Below are 24,543 nucleotides of genomic sequence, written 5' to 3'. Positions count from 1 at the left end.
GTAACCACCCCCAACGCTCTTATGAGCGTCGAATGGTCCATCAGGAGAGAAGCGGAGAGAAGTATCCTCACATAGCACAGCTGGAAGACATAGTGTAGCTGCTTTTTAACTGTAAACCTACGACACAATGAAATTACATTGTATTAATGAATTGCAGTGTATAAACTAATGGCAAGATTATTAGAGTTAAAAGTACTTAAAACTCACATAATCTGATAGCTTTTAGGCAGTTATATGCTGTTATCAGAGCAGACAATGAATCATACCCCGGGTGGGATGGATACCTGAAATCACAATAAAAATCCAAAATTACCCCCTCTTTCAGAACATTATGTCAGTATTTTAAAGAAAATGACAAAAATGGCAGCTCACATCTTGAGTTGGTCACTTGCATTTTCTGGTAGAGATCTATAAATAAAGAAAGACAATCTTATGGCTAGGAAACCACCAGTTACAGAAAGTTTTCATTTGTAAAGGTTAAAATTTAAAGGATGTAATATGGACTTGTTCAACATTTTCCAAAAACTTACCCATGTGCTGTGCTGTCTTTATCAAGCATGACAAAACCGTCTGTTGTCTGATAACAGGCATAGTTTAATTCGTTCTGTGATTATTATTTAGAGGTTATTATAAGCACTAAATTTGGTCCATCAGTCTCATGCCCTGCAGGGAGAGAAAAACAGATGTTATGAGATCTAGGTTGTATGATCAAGGTTATTAAATATATCTGCAAAAAAAAAAAAAATACTGAATGCAGGTTTTTATTTGGACTATGTAGTGCTACATTTCTAAATCTAAAGGTTAATAAGTTCTGAGTAAAATAACGTATAATTATTGAATGCGTAGAGGACAATGTTGCAACAAGAACAATTATTTTGCGCAATTAGTCATGCAAATTAAAGTAGTAAAAGCTTGTGGAAAGTTCCACCATACAGTTTACTGTATATTCTTCTAGGATTTTTATGACATGAATGAGCTGAGAAAATGTGATCTCCCAACACGAACAGTTACAGCCACAGCAGTAAAAAAAGAGGTATAAATCATGACTACAAATTTGGCCAACTACTTAATTTTTTTTTGCTCCCAAACAACACATTTATGATAAACTGTAAACTTTAAATTCACCATGGTTTCACTTTCAAAAACTGTGTGTGAAGCAAATGAAAAATAAGCAAATGCTCACTCCCATTTAACTGAGCTAATGGGATTTTTTTTGTCCCTGAAAACTTTCCTGCTAAAACTACTCATGGTTAAAATGTTTCAGCGACATATTTAAAATAAATAAATAAATAAATTATATATATATATATATATATATATATATATATATATATATATATATATATATATAATAGGGGTGTAATGGTACACAGAAGTCACGGTTCCGTATGTACCTCGGTTTTGGGGTCACGGTTTGATACGAGTTAGGTACAACAGGAAAGCAACAAATCCCAAATGCTAGGTTTCTTTTCTATTTTGAACAGACAGTAGTGCAAATTACAGTTTGTTCCACCTAGCGGCATATAGTACCCCCTGAGGTAGTTGGTACAGTACAGCCTCCTTTAGTGTATTAAGCACTAAGCAGTAAACAGAATGCACTCTTGCATAGGCCACATATTTTTGAATAAAAAAACAAAAGGTATTTGGTCACAATCAGCTACAAAACTGAAAAGCATCTCTTGTGTTATAAAAGTACAAAATAAATAGAATAATGAAAAATAAAACTTGCATTAGGAGAAGCCATTCTTGTTTTGGGTTGGTCTCTTCTTCTTCTGCTCTTTTTCCTGTTGTGGCAGTTAACAAACAGTGTTACATTACCGCGCGCGCCCCCTTCTGGGTTGGAGTGGATCGCCTGTGACTGACTCAGATGTATTCTTTGTCTGACTGCATGCACCAAACCGTGACGTCAGTACCACGACAGTTTGGGAGGAATACATGTACCGGTCGGTTGAGTTGCCAGGACTCCAGTGCTACGAGTCAATCAATAACACGGTGGCTTTGAAATAATTTATTGACAGTTATATTAAAAAACCAAAAGGGCGGGAATAAAGAACCCCTAATGCACAACGCAAAGAACCATTTCAGCACAAAAGGGTTCTTCAGGAAGATATGGTTCTAAATAGAACTATTAAGGTCAATAAAGAACCTATGAAGAACCATCATGACAGGAGGGAGTCAAACACAGCAATTCACCCACTCACAAACAGCAATTCACAGCAATTCACAACAGAGATGGCTGAACATCAAAATGTGAGTTTTGGGGCATTTTGATATATATCAATTATTGGACAAAAGCATGAATGTGAGAAGAATAAAAATGATAGCCCCTCGCTGTCACTTTACCGTGTGATTTTGAATTCTTCACTGTAATGCCAGCTCATGCATTAGGCAGTGCAGTGATTGAATGGAAGCATTCATTTTCATGAATTATGAAGTGAAATGCTCACAATCGAATGACGTATTAGTGTACTCTACAACCAATCACATCTCAGAGTTTATGCATATAACTCATATTTAATGACATTACTGTTACTACGTTACTAATTGCTAAAAATAAAAAAAATAAAAATAACTACTTTACCCTAACAATAAACATAATGAGTGCTATCATTGTTTTCAATGGTTTGCAACCTGTACATGTCTTTTAACATCTCAAAAATGTGTTTGGGCATTTTATGACCTTTTAAAGGCAATTCTGAGAAACATCAACTTTTGTTGTGATATTCGATAAATTGCTCAGCCCTAGTTAATACCTACATTAACAGTTTACACACACTCTTTAAATACCTCCACACCTAAAAAAGCCTTCCTGTGTTGTACGCCCCAAGTTAATGTGTCATAGTTTAATTAACCATGCAGTTCTGCAGTCTCTTGGTTAATTTTGCAGTCTCATCTCTGCATAGCAGCATTAAAATCACTGGCAGTAGTAGCAGATGGAATTGGATTACTGACGGACAATGGAGGCAGGCCAAGAGGCATCTTCCCTCTGCCATGCTGCATAAGAGGCTTCTTCATTAGCCTGGGCTCATTCCATAGTTAATGCTCTGTGGCTCTAACGCTGGGAACACTACAACTCGCCCAACCTCGTTTGAATGCGCCTTGAAGCTCTCTATTCAACCTGCCTCAACTGATTGATTGGCTTTTGTCTCTCTGATTAAAGGCTGCTCGTGTCCCCTCGTACTGAAAGAAATATAAATGGGGAAAAGGGAGAGAGTAACTGGAATAGTGCGAGAGAGGATGAGAGACGGAGAAAGCAAAAGGTTGAGAGAATGAGATGCGGCTTTGTCACAGGGAGAATAAACTTTAATCTTAATCAGGGACTGAAAACCAGAGCGTGTGCTGTAGCGGGTAATCACTAATGGGATGCTTGTACTGCCAAGTAATAATCGTAAGAAAACATTATGTGCTCATGAGAAAGGGAAAATATAATTACATGAATTGTTTACGCTGACCTTTAGATTTGACATACATTTTAGAATTTGTTAAGTGATGGTTTCAAACCCCCCACTCCTCATTTCAATTTAGCACAGTTAAAGCAATATTCCGGGTTTAATACAAGTTTAAGGCATAATGTTGATTACTACGAAATTGTGTTTCGACTTGTCCCACATTTTCTATAAAAGACGTAAAATTCTGGGTTACAGTGAGGCACTTAAAATTGAAGTAAATGGGGCCAATCCGTAAAGGTTAAAATACTCACTGTTTCAAAATTATTGCCACAAGACGTAAACAAAATGTTAAAATGATTTTAGTGTGATAAAATCACTAACTGTGTAGAGTTATATCCAATTTTAAAACTTAGTTGCCATGATGACGCAACGCCATTAACCATAAAACAACTGTAAAAATGACAATTAACCCTATGCACGTACGATCAAACTGGTGTGATTACACTAGGCTGGGCTCAGCAAGATACCCAAACTACGCAATGGTAAAATCACTGTAACATATGGCCTCAAGTGGTTGTATAAAAGTGCGGCAACATGTAGGGATATGACTTTCAACACCAGTGTTCAATAAATAATTACAGTTATTAATATTAATAGTCACAATAAACAATTCTTCCACCAAATAATACATTTTATTAGTTAATCTATTGGCTGGTTACCATTTTAATGGCTTTTAGCAATGTTCCCATATATCAAATGGTAGATAGCAACTTATGTAAAGTTATGGGTTTGATTCCCAGGGTATGCGCATGCTAATATAATGTTTACCTTGAAGTTGTGTTGTATAAAAGCATCTGTCAAATGAAGAAATGTAAATTGTTGCAATATAATGTTGAATTCAATTAATGTGTAGTCCCAATTGTGCATAGAATGGCTATTTTACAATTCCTTTTAATGCAGCTCATCCAGATTTTAGAGTTGTCTGTCTAATAATATGATTTATTATAGAATTAAGTAAATATTATTCTATTAAATTCTATTCCGATTTCCAACATACCTTTTACTTGACTTTTTGCATATCTCTTTGCGTCAGTGTTTGGTCAACAGTTTTGAGGAACTTCATTCTTTAAGTAGATCCCATTTAATCCTGTGTCCGCTGTTAAGCCAATTAAAGGATTTCCCTCTTATATTTATGGATATAATTACTAGGCTTGGGATCTATGCCTTTTTTTAAATTCGATCTGGAAGATTTACCAGATGATTATCGATATATATAGATTTTTTCACCAGATATAAATAGGGCTGCTCATAGGCAACGTTTGTTAACATTAGACATAATGATTGCTAGTCTGATAAGGTCAAACGTTGTAAAGTTTTGCAGGATATTCTGGCCAAATAGACCATGGTATTAACTAATTTATAGATATAGTCATTGTTACATTGTGGAGTGGTGGTGTGAGTGGACTAAAGCACTGACCTGGTAAGTGGAAGGTCATTGGTTCAAACCCCACAGCCACCACCATTGTGTCCTTGAACAAGGCACTTAACTCCAGGTTGCTCCAGGGGGATTGTCCCTGTGATCAGGGCACTGTAAGTTGCTTTGCAAATGCATAAATGTAAATGTTACCAACCAGTGGTCAACATAATTTCAAGACACACATGCCCTTGGCAAGCCTAGGACTAAAGGATTTATTTATATAAATTATTGCCGTTATAAAGAAAAATACACAAGTATGCTAACAAGTGAAAAGTTCTGCACCGATTACAGTATAATTATTGTATTTCACTACACACTCACAGACATGGAGTTGTTGCCACCTCTGAAAAGCCAAGCAATGTTGATTCGGATTTTATTATGGATTCTGTCGCTTTCCCTTTTTGCTTGTAGACACTGCTCTGTTCGGGGTTTCTTTGTTTTTTCAAAGTGATTCCCTGGAGGTTTGCCGTTTTGAATGACCCATGCTCAATTTTTCTCATTCGTTGTGACAACAAACTTTCAGCTTTAGCTACTCCCACACTCGCGCTACAGTAGCCGGATTTTATTTTCTCTGTGTATGGATATGACGTCAATACACACGGGTGAATGACGTATGTATGCAATTTCCCGTGAAATCCGTACCGACAGCTCTAAAATATTTGTAATATAATATAATTATTATAGGTTTATTTAAGTGTATTTGGGTAAAGTAAATACATGGTTTGGAAGATGGATTTTTTTTTGCACTCTATCATTAATAATATTTTGTTATTTTTTTAACAAGAAAAAAGTGACATAGTGTAGCTTTAAATGTCGGCTTATTTAAATATATCAATGTCTCAAAAATATATTGATAAAATAATGTGCCGATCAATAAATGTATCAATATTTTATGACATCACTAATAATTACTCATGTATACAAAAAATGACTTGATAAATGTGTCACTCCAAGTACAGCTGCCCTTAAAGCTGTTTACATTACTGTTTATAAAAGGGGGGCCCAGGAGCCACTTTAATGATGACCAGGCCCCCACCTTCAAACAAAGCCCTGCAGCCTTTCTATAAATTCCTTAAGACTTCCTTTCACCCCATTGGACATACAGTACATGTTAATGTTCTTTGGGAATTCCATCAATAACCCCAGGTGTCCACAATAGCCTGATGGAGTAAACTGTGAATTTAAGTGTTATTAAGGCATTTGTCTACACACCATATTTCACCGATCAACATGGAGTAATTAGCCATATTTGCATTTTGCGAACTAGCTGCACACAGGGCAGGTTGTATTTTGTGCTAGCATATGGCCTCCCTTCAACACTGTGTCACTGTGGTTTATTAGTTGATTTCAGGGGTGGCAGCAGTTTTTTGAAAGACTTTTCAAATGTAATGGAATTGCTGAGTTTGGTCAATCAATCGTCTTTTTTCCCTTGGTTTGTAGCTACTCCACAACTATGAGCTAACAATGTCTGTGAGAACAGGGCATGATGCATGGCTCATTGGAGAGGGAGAGCTTTTTATAAACATTACCAATCAAAAGTTTTGAAACAATTGACTGAAATGTATGCTTAAATGTTTGAAATTAGTTTTGTAGACAAAAATATAATTGTGCCACCATATTAATTTATTTCATTATAAAACTAAAATTTAATAATAAAAAATAATAAAAAAATTGAAATTGATGACTTGGACCAAATAATAAAGAAAAGCAGCCAATAAGTGCCCAACATAGATGGAAACTCCTTCATTACTGTTTAAAAAGCATCCCAGGGTGATACCTCAAGAAGTTAGTTGAGAAAATGTCAAGAGTACATGTCTGCAAATTCTAGGCAAAGGGTGACTACTTTGAAGATGCTAAAATATAACACAGTTTTGATTTATTTTGGATTTTGTTTAGTCACAGCATAATTCCCATAGTTCCATTTAAGTTATTCCATAGTTTTGATGACTTTACTATTATTCTAAAATGTGAAGAAAAAAAAAAAAAAAAAAAATTATAATAAAGAATGAGTAAGTGTTTCAAAACTTTTGACCGATAGTGTAGGTATTATGGATCAGGGAAGGGTGTGTTATCGCACACTTTGGCTTCTGTTGCCCATCCCCACTGTTTTTGGTGGATAATGGAAAGCAACCTATTAAGGAAACAGATGGTAATACATCCGTCTATTTAGTCTTCTGCATCACCAGACAATTATTGAGGAATTTTGGAGGACAGCCAAAACAAACAGCAAGAGCAGGAATTGTGTTTGACGGCAGACATCATGTGACATGATTAGCAAAAACAAACCAAAAAACAGAGTATTATTAGTTGTCATCTTAGATGTTTCTAGTCAAATTCCTTCAAAAAATAAAAAATAAAAACAGCATAAGCAAATGTTGACATACAGTAGGAGTATGGAGCTAATAGCTATACGATGAGTGTGGATAACATAGCTCAGACCATTTGGTCTTTGAAGAATTTGATGAAAAATGTTTGAGTTCATGTTAAGATCTTTGACTTATTTACATTTACATTTATTCATTTAGCAGACGCTTTTATCCAAAGTGACTTACAAAAGAGGAATAAGACATCATGAGCGATTCATCTTGAGACAGCAATACAAAAAGTCCTGCATTACAAAGTTTCATTTGCATCAGAATAGTAGTATCTTTTTTTTATTTTTTATGAGTGCATGGTCAAGTGCTCATGGAAAAGATGTGTCTTTAGCCATTTATTGAAGACATAGAGTGAGTCTGCTTCATGGAGTTAGGAAGGTCATTCCAAATGGTGGATTTGTAAAAACAAAGGGGGATGGTGTAGTCAAATATTATTATTTTTTTTTTGGGGGGGGGGGGAGTCTAATACTTATGGGTCATTGACAAATAAGGTTGTACAAGGTGTTATAAAACACTTGTGTCATGTTCTCATAAATGTAATTTGTTTTCATACATTTTTGAAAAACCTTTAAAGCATAAAAAAATTAAATAAAAATCTAACTTTAAAATTGTCATGTGGTGTAACCATTAAGTAAAAAGTATTATAATACTTTCTTTGCACCTTGAATACATGAGAGAATAAACAACTTATTCATTAATTTCCAAAATGTTTTCAAACACATTTTTCAATATATATATATATATATATATATATATATATATATATATATATATATATATATATATATATATATATATATATTTGTTTTTTATTTTATTTTTTCATAAATATTATTATTTTTTGAGTAAAAAATATCAAGAAGTTTTCTCAGGGTTACACCACATGAACAAAATGTGCCTTTTCATAAAAATGTCAAAATAAATATCAGATGTTTTTTAAAACTTCACACTCAGTCTTGAGGGTCTAAAGGTCTCTGCTCTGTTTTATGTTTTTTATGGTCAACATAAAAAAATAAAATAACTACCTACATGTTGGTTACACCCAATGACTTTGATTTTGTGGACAAAAACTTTTTTAATCATATTTTAAAACACTATTGTTTCACTGTTTGTTTTTTTTTAAGAAATAACAAATAAAGATTATTCTTCACTAGTCATGCCAACATTTCTTTTTTCAGGAATTTCAGCTTTTAATGAGACTTTGACTTTTTTTTTTTTTTTTTACTGTATCTGGACAACACATGACAGTTTTTTACTTTAAACCCTAGAAAAAAAAATATCAATATGACTTTAAACTCAGCAACTAAAAAACGTTCATCAAAGAAGAGGTGTAAATGGTTTGTGTGAATTGCATTTTTGATTTTATAAATTTAATTGATTTTAATTAATTTAATAGATCTGGACAAAAATGAGTGTCACTTCATTGACCCTTAGGACACATGGCCATAATATGCACCTGTTACCCTCTGTTATTGTATTTTATGATGAATCTTTTAAAAAGAATCCACATTATGATCATGAAAAGGTTTTTTGTTTTCTAGATCGCTCACCCACTGCAGACACAAATATTTTCTACTCCAATATACTACTGGACCATGTTTGAAAGTGCGTGAAACATTTGAAAACTTGTTGCATAAGTTTCATGTGAGCACACAAGGTTGCCAGATTGTGTGACTAAAGCATCACCCTGGCAGAATATTTCCAAACTGTACAAGTGTCCAGATCTGATTGGGGATTTCACCTATAGAAATCTGGCAACCTCACACATGTTGAAATCTAATTTTGACTCAACAGTAATAATAGTTTATTCAACAGCAGGGCTGGCTGGAAAGACGAGGAGCTCAGTCTTAGCTAGATTAAGTTGCAGGTTGTGTTCCTTCATCCAGGCCGAGATGTCTGCCAAAAAGGCTGTGATTTAAGCAGTCACAAGTAGAGCTGTGTGTCATTGTTGTAGCAATGGTAAGAGGACCCATGTGCTTGAATGATGGGTCCCAGTGATGTTGTGTGTATAGAGAAGGGAAGTGGCCCAAGCACTGAGCCCTGAGGTACCCCAGTAAGTAGATAATGTGACTTGATGTGACTTGAATCTTCATTGTTGAGATCTCTTCTGATACTCTAGAGAAGCCTTTTCTTGAGATTATTCAAGAGATTACTGAGGTCTTTTTTCTCAGGAAAAGCATGTGAGAAGTTGGAGACTTCAAAAAGAGTAACAAACAAATTTGTTCTCAATTTAATCTCATTGCTATATAGGATAAACAGTTGAGATATTAAATAGATCTTATTGGTGATTTTCTTTCTAATGAGGAAGGCAAAACATTACTGAAAACATAACCATTGAAAACAAGTGGAAACTTGTGAAACCCTGCTGAAAATCCCTACCTAGCTGGCTACTACCTTTTTGGATGATGGTGTGCTGGTTCACCAACTAAACCAGCAAGACTGTCTTGGTCAACCAGCTTCACCAGCAGTGTTTTGGCATGGCTATGCTGGTCCACCAGCTAGACCAGTAACAAAACAGCCCTAACCATCATAAACCAGCACTGACCAACATATTCATGCTGGTGTAAACAGGTTTATTCAGCAGGGATGGAAACCTTTTTTTTTTGTCTTCTGTTCAGACACAAAACTAAAAGATTCTTGGCTAGATGAGTTCTTAAGCAGGAGACTTTTGTGAAGTGTGCTGTTATTGCTTTGTGTCAGTTTAGCTTTCATTATGATGGAAGACAAAAGTGTTCCAGACAGGCACGCTTGCCAGATGTACACTAGCAGAACTTGTGCAAAAGAAGCGGCCAGACAAAAGCAGACATGTCCCTTGGGGAGATGAGGGCGGGGGGGGCTGGTCACAAACTGGTCATCACCGGGCAGAAATGGACAGGATTCTCAGATTAATAGACTGTATAACATTGTCTGCTGGTGATAGATTTCTCACATGAGCCATCTCTCAATTATTTAGACGTTTTTACCTGACATTGTTTTCCCAGTAGAACTGTGAATAAAATGGCTGCATCTCAGTGCGACTCTAAGGCTTTGTTCAGACAGGCAGCAAAAATGAGTGTTGTTGTATATTTGAATGCAAAAAATGCATGGAATCTGATGCTGACAAACCTGACATCCGTATGTAATTTCAAATTCGATTAAAATCAGACTTTTTTTGAAAATCAGATCAGTTTTCAAGTAGATTTTGTCATCACTCAAGACGCAACCTGTATGAAGTGCCATGCAAAGTGCGCAATATTGTCTGCAGCTGTAGTGGAGTATGGAAATGGTTCAGATTTCATCTCTTGTAAAATGACAGTGTAGACAGTCAATCCTAAAGATTGGATTTAAAAATTAAATCTGATTTGTGTGCAGTGTGAACAAAGCCTAAGTCATTTAATATTCATACTGCTATTCAACTCTCTGAAGCATCTAATTATGGTCACTTGATTAGATGTTTGTTAAATTAAGCTGTTGAGGTCACAATGACATTGATGTTTTCAGTGGCTATTCAACCTTCTTTGAGATGTTTTTCTCTTTACATGCCTCCCTCACAACAGTATCTCAGGCAAAGCGAATGATCCAATAGCGTGATTTGTTCGTTTAATTTCCAGAAAAGACCTTGAGGTCTCAGATTGTTAAATGCTGCTTCTCGTGTGGTGTGTGGTGAATGCAGCTGGAGACATGGGTGCCATTAGCATTAGCTTTAGGAGGCTGGCTGCTTGTAGCTCCTTTGGGGATAAAGCCGTGACCTCTTCCCACTCTGCTTTGGAAGTGCCATAGCTTGTGGTATTGACATCAGTGTCATGTCCAATCAGTGGCTGAGACTGGAGCATGCAGAGCTACGAGTCTGGACTTGCCAGCTTTAATTTCTAAGTCATTTCTGGTTTTGTGGGTGGTGGGGGTTTAACAATGGAGAGCCCAGTGCCTCGGTCCTAATTAATTGCATTTATGACAGGGGTATTCCTTTGACATGTCATCAGTAGTTGCGTTTGGCTTCACATGTGGTCTTCAGAGCACTGTATTATCCTGCATTGCAGCTGACATCAGAAGCGACCGCTCAAGCTGGTTTAATAGGAAATGAAAAGCAAATGTTTCTATGGCTTTATGCAAATAAATGCTTATATGTCAATGTATTGTTTGTGTTTTTCATATCTTCTCCTCATGTGTTTTATCTCTAGATCAGCATCTTGGAAAGACAAATATTTGATTTCCTCGGATATCAGTGGGCTCCTATTCTCACGAACTTCATCCATATCATCACAGTGATTCTAGGCCTCTTTGGGACAGTACAGTTCAGACCGCGATATGTTACTGGGGTGAGTTTCCACATATTTTCATGTTAAATATACTGTACAACGGCTTGACAGCCCGACATTCTAACGACCACTGACGAGGAAAACAGCTAAAACAATGTGTCTTGCACCAACAATTGTGTGTCATGTGGGTTTTTTAAACTATACATCATCACCCTTAATAAAATTCTGTTCGAATGATGTCAGCTATTAAGATGCAAACCGGACAGTTTTGCCATCAGATATTAAAATTTTCTTTACATAGATGACTTAAAACATTAAGAGCCTAATGAAGTGTTTATTTTTGTTGGATATTTTTTGCAGTGCTTGGAGATGTCGAGTTTCTTGAGGAAAGTTTGTAATAATAATAATACTAGTCAACAACATCAGACTAAAATGTGGCTTAATGTGAAATTTAGCATTATGGTAAGGTTGATTTATAACAAAAACTAAAAAAAAGTTTTTTTATGACTATGTTTGTCAAGTTCCAAATAAAGATTTATTTATTTATTTTAGAAAAATGTAACTATATTTTGATATATATATATATATATATATATATATATATATATATATATATATATATATATATATATATATATATATATAAACTCAGCAAAAAAAGAAACGTCCTCTCACTTTCAACTGATTTTATTTTCAGCAAACTTAACGTGTAAATATTTGTATGAACATAAAAAGATTCAACAACTAAGACATAAACTGAACAAGTTTCACAGACATGTGACTAACAGAAATGTAATAATATGTCCCTGAACAAAGGGGGGGTCAAAATCAAAAGTAACAGTCAGTATCTGGTGTGGCCACCAGCTGCTTTAAGTACTGCAGTGCATCTCCTCCTCATGGACTGCACCAGATTTGCCAGTTCTTGCTGTAAGATGTTACCCCACTCTTCCACCAAGGCACTTGCAAGTTCCCGGACATTTCTGGGGAGAATGGCCCTAGCCCCCAATGGCCCTAGCCTCCAATCCAATAGGTCCCAGACGCCATGGCCATGGCAGAACACTGACATTCCTGTCTTACAGGAAATTACGCACAGAACGAGCAGTATTGCTGGTGGAATTGTCATGCTGGAGGGTCATATCAGGATGAGCCTGCAGGAAGGGTACCACATGAGGGAAGAGGATGTCTTCCCTGTAACGCACAGCGTTGAGAATGCCTGCAATGACAACAAGCTCAGTCCGATGATGCTGTGACACACCGCCCCAGACCATGACAGACCATCCACCTCCAAATCGATCCCGCTCCAGAGTACAGGCCTCGGTGTAACGCTCATTCCTTCGACGATAAACGTGAGTCTGACCATCAGCCCTGGTGAGACAAAACCGCAACTCATCAGTGAAGAGCACTTTTTGCCAGTCCTGTCTGGTCCAGCGAAGGTGGGTTTGTGCCCATAGGCGACTTTGTTGCCAGTGATGTCTGGTAAGGACCTGCCTTACAACAGGCCTACAAGCCCTCAGTCCAGCCTCTCTCAGCCTATTGCGGACAGTCTGAACACTGATGGAGGGATTGTGCATTCCTGGTGTAACTCGGGCAGTTGCCATCGTGTACCTGTCCCGCAGGTGTGATATTCGGATATACCGATCCTGTGCAGGTGTTGATACACATGGTCTGTCACTGCGAGGACGATCAGCTGTCCTTCCTGTCTTCCTGTAGTGCTGTCTTAGGCATCTCATAGTACGGACATTGCAATTTATTGCCCTGGCCACATCTGCAGTTCTCATGCCTCCATGCAGCATGCCTAAGGCACATTCAGGCAGATGAGCAGGGACCCCTAGGCATCTTTCTTTTGGTGATATTCGGAGTCATTAGAAAGGTCTCTTTAGTGTTCTAAGTTTTTATAACTTTATTTATATCTTTTATCATCTTAATTGCCTACCATCTGTAAGCTGTTAGTGTCTTAACGACCGTTCCACAGGTGCATGTTCATTAATTTTTTATGGTTCATTGAACAAGCATGGAAAACATTGTTTAAACCCTTTACAATAAAGATCTGTAAAGTTATTTGGATTTTTGGATAATTTTACAAAATTATCTTTAAAATACAATGTCCTGAAAAAGGTAAGTTTCTTTTTTCTGAGTTTATATCGTTATCTTGATAAAAATGACTCATATCAAGATTTTGGTCATATCACCCAACCCTAATCCAAACGAATCCGTTTTTTGTTTAAAAACTCAATTTTCAGTTAAAAACATCATTGTTTTCCAAAGTATGCCGTAATGGAGAGAGTTTTCAAAAGCTAAGTTTTATAGTGGAGGAAAATGCTGTTCTAGTGTAGATGAGAGGCGTAGTGAACTGGTCACTGTTGTCATTTACCACATTAAGCGTGTATGAGAACAGACCAAAACTTTATTATTTGAAAAAGGCTGTGTGACCATGTCACACAGTTGAGATGAAACAGATCGCCTTTTTAGTATTATGCGCCTCCCTTTGGAATAAACAACATTCAATTTCTCAGTCAGCAGCAATGGCCAGCCAGAGAGAGAGAGTCTCCTACGGAGATAAATTGCTCACATTTGAACATTACTCTTGCTTATATCCGTTTTGGGGATGCTGTCAGGCCAGATGAATTTTTATTCTAATTCAACTTGGCACATTCCAGTGGCTGGCAAAGGGCCAAATGAGGTTCCACTAAATGCCCACATCTTCTCATGACAACATGTCAGATTTCAAGATGGCAAAATTCCTCCTTGCGTTACACCAGTCTCAATGGTCAGGTGAGCTCAGCTTGCTTACACACGTTCTTAGGATAAAGGTTAGGTCAAAACAGGCATCTCAATGATATGTTCATTACCTCCTCCCTTTGGATCCATTTTGAATGTGTGTTAGATATATCAAGTTGGATTATGAAGCCTAATTGAAGTCAATGGCTCTGTCTAGACCCCCTTCCACCCCCAGATGTGAAGGAGGTTCCTTGTTATTCAGCAGTGTGTGGGAAGTATGTCATGTCAAGTTATGTCAACCATGCTCTAGTTGGAAGACAGGCATGGTGTGTTGATCTTTGCCCCCCAGCCCGAGGCATGCATATAAGACTGCATATCTGTAAATAAAGCACAACTACCCTGTTTTTGACACCGCTGAAGACGGTCTCTACTCTTGTTCATGGTCAGCCTTTATAAATGGCTGCAATGATGCCCTACCTGAGTAGATAATATCTGCTCGACTACATATCAGGCAACAAATCATTCTTATGTGAGACTTTAAAGGAGCCACCCGGGAGTGTGTGCACTATGACTTATTTGAACTAATGAGATTTTTCTGTGGGAGGTTTCTTATCTAGCTTAACTGGCAAGACTTCCTTGGTCATCCAGCTTCACCAGAAGGACCATTCTGGTTGACCATCATCTTTTGCTGGTATACCAGCATTAGCTAGAATAAAGCAGTATGGACCAGCGTGGAAATTCTTCATGCTCCTTAACTTAACCAGCAAGACTTCCTTGGTCAAACAGCCTCACCAGAAAGACCATTCTGGTTGACCATCATCTTTTGCTGGTATACCAGCATTAGCTACCATAAACCTGCAGTGACTAGTATGGAAATTCTCCAGACTTAACTAGCTTCAACAGAAGCAGGCTAGTTGACCACCATTTTTTGCTGGTGTATATCATGACCATGTTAATCCACCAGTTTGACCAGCCCCAAACTAGCATTAATCATCATCAACCAGCATGGACCAACATGGCAACGATCCTTGCTTCTTAATTAGCTTAACCGGCAAGACCGTGTCAACCATAATTTTTTGCTGCGTTCACCAGAAAGACTATTCTGGTTGACCATAATTTTTTGCTGGTAAACAGCATTGCTATGGTGGTTCACCAGCTAGACCAACATTAAAACAGCATAGACCAGCATTAAAATTCATGCAGGCCTTAGCTGTTCTCTTCAGTAGGGTTAAGAAATATGTAGAAAGATGCAACCAAATTGTTCATTTGTAAAGTGAGGTTGTAGTGTCTTTGCGAAGCCTAATTTTTATGAAAGCTAAGTTCATATTGATCAATCTATTAGCAGGACTTTTCAAGAGCTACTCAAAATGCACATCGTTAACTGCTCATTTTCAAGCACCAAAGGCCATGATTTTCTGCTCGACTCCCGTCAAGTAATTCAAATGGATTTTGCATTTCCCCTTGCTCAGTATTTCATTTGCACTCACCTGTCTCACTTTGAATTAGATCAGATAAGTGTTATTTTATCTAAAGATCACTGCTTGCTTAACAAACCTCAGATTTCTCATGTGGTGCTACCTCTCACATTTTAATCAGCATAAACACTCTACAAGCTGGTAGTGCTTGTCAACGAATACAGCATCCTGCACTATTTCCCTCATCTTTTATCAAATTAGTTTAACGTAATGTCAGTTTGCTTCATTCCCTAATGATGCGATACAGAATCAGATCTGTGTTTATTTAACCAAAATGTGCTTCATTTTCAGCGATACCCTACTGCGCCACCTGCGATTTAGCTGGGCAATCTGTCTCATTGTTTTTTAATCACACAACGCTATTTCGATAAGCGTTAGCGCATGAACCAGGGAGCGAGCCACCCTCGCTAACTCCCACACAGGGTTCCTGCTTCCTTGGAGAAATACAGTCAGCCCTCACTGCTTCTTTGGCAGATTCCAGATCTGTGGAGGCAGAATGTTTTAAGGAACACACATCAGAGAATTAATTACAGAGAAAATCTCCCACTTACACGTTTACAGGCCATTTAATCACGCATATGCAAATGTGTGTTTGGTTAGTTGGTTATTGTGGTTTGAGGTTGAGATAGCTCTCTCAAACACCTGCTTCCTGTCTCTCTCTTTCACAGTATGCAGTCTGGTTGGTGCTTTGGGTCACCTGGAATGTCTTCATCATCTGTTTCTATTTGGAAGTGGGTGACCTTTCAAAGGTAATGGCTGATTTCATACTTGTTTTACAGTGAATTATCTCTCATACTGAGTATCAGTGGGTTTGTGTGTGTGTGTGTGTGTGTGTGTGTGTGTTTATGAGTCTAAACATGTTATTTTGGTTGTTTAAAAGTGGCCTTTTAATATATGTCACAGATTGTCAGCTGTAATTGAAGTTTTAGTTATGAGGTTGGGAAAGACAGTATTAGTCCTTTTCTCAGTGATGCAAGGTCACAGCTGGGTCTGAGAATCTATCCAGTGTTGGCAGAAGTGCCTGGACAGAGAGTTTAAGCTATGGACTTACTGTATGGCCAAGCCGAAGTTTAATACTTGGATTAGGGGTTTGATCAAATCCCTAACCTTAAATTTGGACAATATTAACAGTGATGCTTGCCTTCGCAATAGCCATTGACTATGTAACTATAATTGAGCTTAGTCAGGGTGGTTGCCCTTTAAAATTAATTTGTAAATGAAAATGAGGCTGTGAGGGATAGAATACATGCCATTCAGTGGGTTAAGTTGGAAATACTGTATGTATTAAAAAAAAAATTAGATTTAGATTGGACAACCAAATGAACAGACCCTATTGTATATCCATTCCTTACAGCCTTGTTTTCTCTCAAATTAAATATGGTGTCATAGCAATGTGTTAACCACTCAGAACACCTTAGCAACTGTATAGAAACAGCCTGGCAACAACCCACAAAACCAGTGGTGAGTTTTGCTCAGGCAAGCACAACTCATATTTTCTTCAGTATGTTCAAATGTACAATTTACAATGTACAAATCTACTTTGAAGATTAAAAAAAAAAAAAAAAAAAATTAATAGATGCAGATTTGTTAAGAATTCTTTTTTCTTACCAGTTCTATCAGAAAGACTTGCAGGCTTGGTAAAGTTGACATGACATTTATTTGATGAAATGATATTGAACTACTGAATTTATTTTCTCTTTTGGCGTAAGCCCCGTCTGGCTGTCCGATGAGATTGCTACTCGAACCGTCAGATACTGCCAGAGATAGGAGGCAGAGGGTGAGGAGTCTGCCCCTGTGCAGCAAGGGACTCAACTGGTGGTGGTGGGGAGGTAGAGGATGCCGTGTTGGCACACTGAAACAGAAAAGAGGTAGATTGAAAGCAGGCTTTTAAATCAATGGCTGATGTATGATTGGCTAGGAGCTAACAAGATAATGGCGTGATGATGTACGCTTATGCTTACATTTCTATTAGAAAGACTCGCAGGCTTGGTAAAGTTGACATGACATTTATTTGATGAAATGATATTGAACCACAGATTATATTTTCTCTTTTGCCATAAGACACGTGGTAAGAACCATGGAGGTGTAGGGGCAGCAGGAGCTGGAGATTATAGATATCATTATGCTACGACCACAGTGGTCCGTTTTGGAGTGTTTGAAAAAAAGGGGAGAAATGAGCGTGGACTGGGCGAGTCCTTTCTGTATGGAATCTAAAAGGGAGAGGTGTGAGGGGCTTAGTCTGGCAGAAGGTCTGAAAGGTGCGGGCAGGGGATGGGAAGTATGCTAGCGGGGGGACATAGTCGATGAAACTCCTGAAAACAAGATAGAGAGTCAGCGATTGGATTGAAAAAACCCTGGAATGTGCTCGGCTGAGAGAATGAAGTGCAGTTGTTGCTCTGCCATGTCAGATGTCTCTGTAGAGGCATAATGAGCCTGGAGGTGGACCGGCCTTATAAATAATAGTGACAGCAGTGGTGTTGTCGCAAAACTGACGACACCTTTGCGTGCCCAGAGGGGACCCCATAATACGTTGGCGAAGACGGGGTAAATTTTGAGATTGCGAGAGTGAGAAATTCGTCTGGCCATTTCCCTGTGAAACATGTTCCTATAAAGTAGCCTCCAAGACCTATGGAGGGCACTCGTCCATGAAAAAGGACATGCTGTCTGAGGTTTCGGGGTTTTTGTTATGGAAAAGGGAAATTCCATTCCAGTGATTCAGTAACGGCGACCAAAATTGGAGGTCCGATCGGCAGCCATTGTCAATAGATACGTTGTCAGAGAGTTATCGACAGAAAGGGATAGCGTGAGGAGGCGAGAGATCGAGCGACCTTGATGGATGATGCCCATGGCGAAATAAGGTGACCCAAAGGGACAGGAGATCGCAAATGGAAACTGAAACTGGAGGGAGGAAGGAACTGCAAACTAATGATCTGTCTAATTTACAGAGAGGCGGGGAAGCTTATGTCTTGGGGGAATCGAGTATGATGCTGGAAAATACGAGAGACGTAAAGGGGCTTAATTTTGAGAGGGAATGCCCAGCTTGTGAGAAAACTTGTTTAAACGTCCAGAGTGGAGCTGTTAGTGGCACGGGATAAGAGGAGCAGAGAATTGGAGCGGGTGCGTATAGACGGTAGCTTAAAATATTGGAAGAATCCAGCATAAGCCTTCCGACAGAGAATTAAATGTGTGGACCACTTCTAAACCCAACTGTGAGCTGGACAGTGAAGTAAAATTTGCCACATGATGCTGAAATGTGCCAGTCAGGGGGTGAATTGGCATGACTTTTGGAAGCGTCTTGATGTTTCGAACACTGTGGAAAAACTAATCCGGCACAGGTTTTATCCAAAAAACCCTACTTACCTGCTACTAAATGTAACTACCCCAGCCACAAGCACATTAAAAGTGAATGGAGCAAAGAACAAAATGCACTGATACTTAAAATAAAAATGTAATGTAGTTAGGCTAACGTAGTTGTAAAACTCGTAAGCTTTGAAATTTGGAACATTGATAAAGCCCCAGTGCTTAGAAAGTCCCCTTTGATTGAAACATGGTCCGAGCAGTGATAAAAGAATAAATGATTACAGAGATCCATATAATACAAATCTCTGCACGTAATGATCCCTGAATGAGTAATGAAGCATAAACATAACTGTGGAATTAGACCCCTGGTTTGACGTGATCATATAAGGCAGCAAAATTCAGTGCATGTGCTGTTGAAATACGGAAATGTAATGAGTGGAGCCTACCGCTAGGTGTCAGAGCTGCACAACAACAAATGGTGTTTCTTTATTTGGAGAATGCGTAAGTAGACACTTCATTCTTTAACGTACGATAGGAGCGACCAACAAAACAAGACATCATCTTAACTGAATGGAGTAATAAAACCCCGTATGCTAAGCAATTATGCATGATGACATGCATGAATAATAGAACTTGATATTCTGATAGGGGTACATTCGGGCATGCAACACGGTGAATGTATCAGCATTTTGAACCTTAAACTCAGTTACCCGAATGGCGCAGCCATCATGCTATGAAACGTGTGTTCGCCTACCGTGAACTATGAGAACCGAATGCTCTAATGAAATGAAATATTGCTGCTTGAATTTGATATTGATGCCAATGAGGGTTATGATGAACAGAAAACATTGGCAGCAGAAAGTCTAAAACCCATAAACCATCCTCTAAATGCATTTGAAGATTGAGAACTTAGTGTATTTCTGATGGGAATCAGCTGCTGCCTTGAGGTGATGATTTTTGACAGACTTGGCGAGGAGCACGCACCTTCCAGCACGGGTCGTGCATTCCAGTTGCGGTAGATGCGGTGGCTCGACTAAGGGAAGTCTCATACGTGACTGAGATCAGGATGAAGATCCAGATTTGCTGATCGTTTATGGCCCGTGGTGTGATGTGGGGCAGAAAGTTGAGATGGAAGGCGGGCTTCCCAAGATGTTATGTATGAGCTGGATCACCTGTGGCTAGATCGCAACTAGATGGCGTGATGATGTACATCTGCGAGTCTCCCGCTAGAACTGCGCTTATGCTTACATATCTATGAAGCATGTGTATTACATTTCTTTCTTGAAAGCACTTATGATTGCAAATGAGACACCTTCTTTTATTTTGATTTCTGTTTAATACTCCATCTCTTATCTTCATTTGTAAATGCCAGCCTTTTTATCACCTTCGTAATTGCAGGCCAAAGATTAGCGCTACTTTTGTAAATAAGCAAAGCATGTATGTACTACACTACACCGTACCTTATTGCACTTGGGCCTGGAAAATAGATGTTAGACTGAATGTTAGACTTAGCCACCATTACTTTCTTTCCATCTTTTGTCATACAGTGAAAGTTAAATGTGACTTGAGGCTAACATTCTGACTAACATCTTCTTTTGTGTTCCATGGAAGAAAGATTTGTTACTATTACATGAGGGTTAGTAAATTATGACAGAATTTTTGGCTGGACTATAACTTTAATATAAGATGTAAACTGGGCCTTTAGGTATAAGGTAGACGTAAAGGCTGTAGTGTATCACTTATGATAAAAACACCATGGTAGAGGCAGATGTCTATACGTCTTTCCTCAGGGATAGATCTGTAATGGAGATTGATTCTTTAATCTTTAAATCTCCTAGTAATGTCTGGCAGTCAGTCTAGTTTTCAGGTTGATATGTCATTAATGTGCAATCTTATCAAGAATCTCAGATGGCAGAATGAACATCTAACTGTTGGTGCTTTGCAAGCTATGATGTCAGCGATGTAATATGGATTGTCTGGTATCATTTCACTGTTCATTTCACTAAAAAATCAGGATATATCACATATCAAGGTTTTGGGGTTTTTATATTAGTAAAGTCACAGCTAACTGGATCGGGAGACTTAAAAGGATTATTTTAGATTAGATCCCTAGTGTTGTTTTACAACTCTTATTTTATTTTATAATTTCATTTAATTATTTTGTTACTTTTTAATCAAAGGTACAATAGCTGACACCTTACTGAATCCTGCACAGTACACATTGTACTTTATATAACTTTTTTTTCCAGATAGTAAGAGAAAAAGTAGGGATTATTCCACAAGAACCTCATGTTACATGTGTGTGGTGTCCAGTTCAATTTTATTCAAAAAAATATAAATATTTATAAATAAATAATAATAATAATAAAAGGTGAAAATAGAGATTAAAATTGTGGCTGTTCTTTAAATTCATTTGTCACACTAGAAAACTGAAGGCAACATTCTCCCCACCTTTTCAACTAACCATGCTGAAGAAAAAAAAAAAAAGCTTAAACCAGCCTATGATAGTTTGCTGGTCTTAGCTGGTTTTCCAGCCTGGTCAGTCTGGTCTTTTTGCTGGGTGTTGAGGAGTTTTAGCCTCTTTTCAGCTAGTACAGCTGGAAGACCATCTTAAACCAGCTAAATCTGTTTAGGCTGGGTTCAATTTTTCTTTCATCAGTGGTTTTACCTGAAAGATTTTGCCTCTTCATTTAAAGGAATATTCAGGGTTCAATACAAGATAAGCTCAATCGCTAAAATCCTAACACCCTAAAACAACTGCAAAAACACAAATTTAAACAACTTTACAGCTTAAACAATACACAAGTTTTAGAAGGGCTTTTATAAAATTATAAGCTTCACATTTCTGCCTTTAAACCCTCCAAAAATTGGCCCCTTTTATTTCTATTGTAAGAGCCTCACTCTAACCTCGATTTTTGCATTTGTTTTTGTTTTATTAAAGAAAAGGAGGGATGAGTCGAAATTAATTATTGTGGTAATCAACATTATTCCACAAATGCTATCAACTGACCTTAAAGGTGTACTCAGTCATTTTTTCCTCATGAAAAAAGTTTAACTCCTAAAGTCATGAATTATAATTTTGCAATATATGTAGGAAATCATGACCATGACCATCATGAATCCAGTCATATCAGTGACCTTATAAAAGCTGTTTTATTCTACATGGAGAGTGTCCGCACATGGGGGCTGCCATTTTAGAATCACATGACCAGCCGAATACTACTCGCTAAATCTCAGTAACTGTCCTGTTATTTGACACTTTCATTCATTGATTCAAGTAATCATGGCTGACTGTGAATACTACATTTCTAGAATGGCATCTGAAATTGAAAATTATTGATTTTAAATGATGCTGCATCCAAGCAGTGTACGTCCAAGATGACACAAAGACAAAAGTTACTGAGTGTACCTTTAACTTATATTGAACCCGGAATATTCCTTTATGGCTAATTTTAATTACTTTGATTTTTCCAGAAAATATTGTACTGCTGCATTGAGATCATGTTTACTCACAACACAAGCAACAAGATGCCACCCACAAAGAGAAGCCAGCTCAATGTGGCACATCAGTTGCGTGCTGTTGGTCCACTAGATTGGTAGTCATTGTGTGCCTTTCTGAAGCTCATCGCAAGAGGGGCTGGCAACCTGTCACAGCTACAGCTTTGTGGAAAAAATTGAGAGCCTCCACAAACCTCTTGAGAGGCTTTCCCCGGGTCTTCGTAGCCATTCAACGCCCTCTTCGTTTTTTAACTGAAGAATTCACACAGCTTCACATCCCACAAGGGATCTTGTCAGTCATTGTCAGCTGGAGAAGAAAGTCACTTCTCTATCCTTGATGTCTCCCTTGGTCTCTGAATAGAGTGAACTTGAAGCAGCAAACAAATTGAGTCACAGTCCTGTAGTGCAAAAAACGCTCTCAGGTTTCTCAGCGTTTTGCTAATTTAATTAGTATAAAAAAGTTGTAGGATTGTTAGGCATGCAGTCCAATCAAGGATTATTATAGTTTTTATTATTTTTATGTATTTATTTTGCTCCTTGAAACAACCACACCATCTTTTTCCAGAGCAGCCTGTATTTCTCCTGAGGTTACCTGTGGGTTTTTCTTTGTATCCTGAACAATTCTTCTGGCAGTTGTGGCTGAAATCTTTCTTGGTCTACTTGACCTTGGCTTGTTATCAAGAGATCCCCGAATGTTCCACTTCTTAATAAGTGATTGAACAGTACTGACTGACATTTTCAAGGCTTTGGATATCTTTTTATATCCTTTTCCATCTTTATAAAGTTCCATTACCTTGTTACGCAGGTCTTTTGACAGTACTTTTCTGCTCCCCATGGCTCAGTATCTAGCCTGCTCAGTGCATCCACATGAAAGCTAACAAACTCATTGACTATTTATACATAGACACTAATTGCAATTTAAAAAGCCACAGGTGTGGGAAATTAACCTTTGCCATTTAAACCTGTGTGTGTCACCTTGTGTGTCTGTAACAAGGCCAAACATTCAAGGGTATGTAAACTTTTGATCAGGGCCATTTGGGTGATTTCTATTATCATTATGATTTGAAAAGGAGCCAAACAACTATGTGATAATAAATGGCTTCACATGATCACTATCCTTAAAATAAAAGAGTTTTTTTGCATGATCAGTCATATTTTCAAAATCAATGCCAAAATTTCACAATTTCTGCCAGGGTATGCAAACTTTTGAGCACAACCGTATGTATCAGTTTTAGTTTCAAATTAATTTCACAGTTTTCGGTCGCACTTTATATTAGGTGGCCTTAACTACTATGTACTAACATTAAATACATACAAGACTATGTTTTATTTACTGTGTAACTACATTACATAAAATTCCCACATTTGCTGCTACTGAGGTTGAGGTACGGGTAGGTTTAGGAGTAAGGGTAAGCCAATGCCCATAATAAGAACCTGATCTTGGATCCAATGAAAGAAGTGCCTGTTTTTTACTGACTCAAATAAAATATAAAAATATCCACAAGAAAATTGGGACCCACTTTAGAGTTAAAGTGGGTCCCCTAAAGTGGGTCCCAATTTTCTTGTGGATATTTTATTTGAGTTAGTTTTAGAGTCATGAAAATGTATTTAGATTAGCCAGGATCAGGTTCTTATTATGGGCATTGGCATGGGACCATGATTAAAGCCACCAGGCATTCAAACCTTTCTCTTTGGCTTTCAAGGTCGGGGCTTGGATCCAGAATGGTTTTCTGGATTTCAATTTGGGGGCATGGTGCTGGTGAGAAGTCCTTGTGGATTGGCAAATTAGGGTTTGCCAGGATCATGTTGTATTCGCGGATGGTGGCAAGTGTTGGCTGGCGCAATGTTGGCAAGGACTGGCAACCATGGTGTCAGGTGGTAAGTCTTGGAGACCAGCTGGTCGACCAGTTAAACCAAATAAACACCAGCTTTCCTGCTGGCAAAAAAAAGTGTTTAAACCAGCCTAAAGTGGTTTGGTGGTCTTCTATAAACTGGTCTCCTAGCCTGGCCAAACTAGTGTTTAGCTGGTTTAGCTAGTGGTTTATGGTTTATGACGAACTGGCATGTACCCAAAAG

The 24,543-nt window shown here is 37.9% G+C and overlaps 1 protein-coding gene across 2 annotated transcripts in view; it reads left to right on the top strand.

Moving 5' to 3' along the window:
- Window positions 1-24,543, top strand: part of LOC127456679 (sodium/potassium-transporting ATPase subunit beta-1-interacting protein 2) — a 253,204-nt gene that overhangs the window by 59,251 nt on the left and 169,410 nt on the right. The window contains exons 2-3 of one of the 2 annotated variants that reach the window (XM_051725146.1): window positions 11,399-11,536; window positions 16,338-16,418. In XM_051725146.1, the coding sequence (XP_051581106.1) occupies window positions 11,399-11,536; window positions 16,338-16,418 (219 nt within the window). The remainder of the gene's footprint in view (window positions 1-11,398; window positions 11,537-16,337; window positions 16,419-24,543) is intronic. The other variant, XM_051725147.1, reaches the window with a different exon arrangement.

This window comes from Myxocyprinus asiaticus, chromosome 19, assembly GCF_019703515.2.
Source record: "Myxocyprinus asiaticus isolate MX2 ecotype Aquarium Trade chromosome 19, UBuf_Myxa_2, whole genome shotgun sequence".
In the NCBI taxonomy this organism is placed as follows: Eukaryota; Metazoa; Chordata; class Actinopteri; order Cypriniformes; family Catostomidae; genus Myxocyprinus; species Myxocyprinus asiaticus.
The sequence above is the reverse complement of the archived record's forward strand: the minus strand, read 5'-3'. Positions and strand labels throughout refer to the sequence as shown.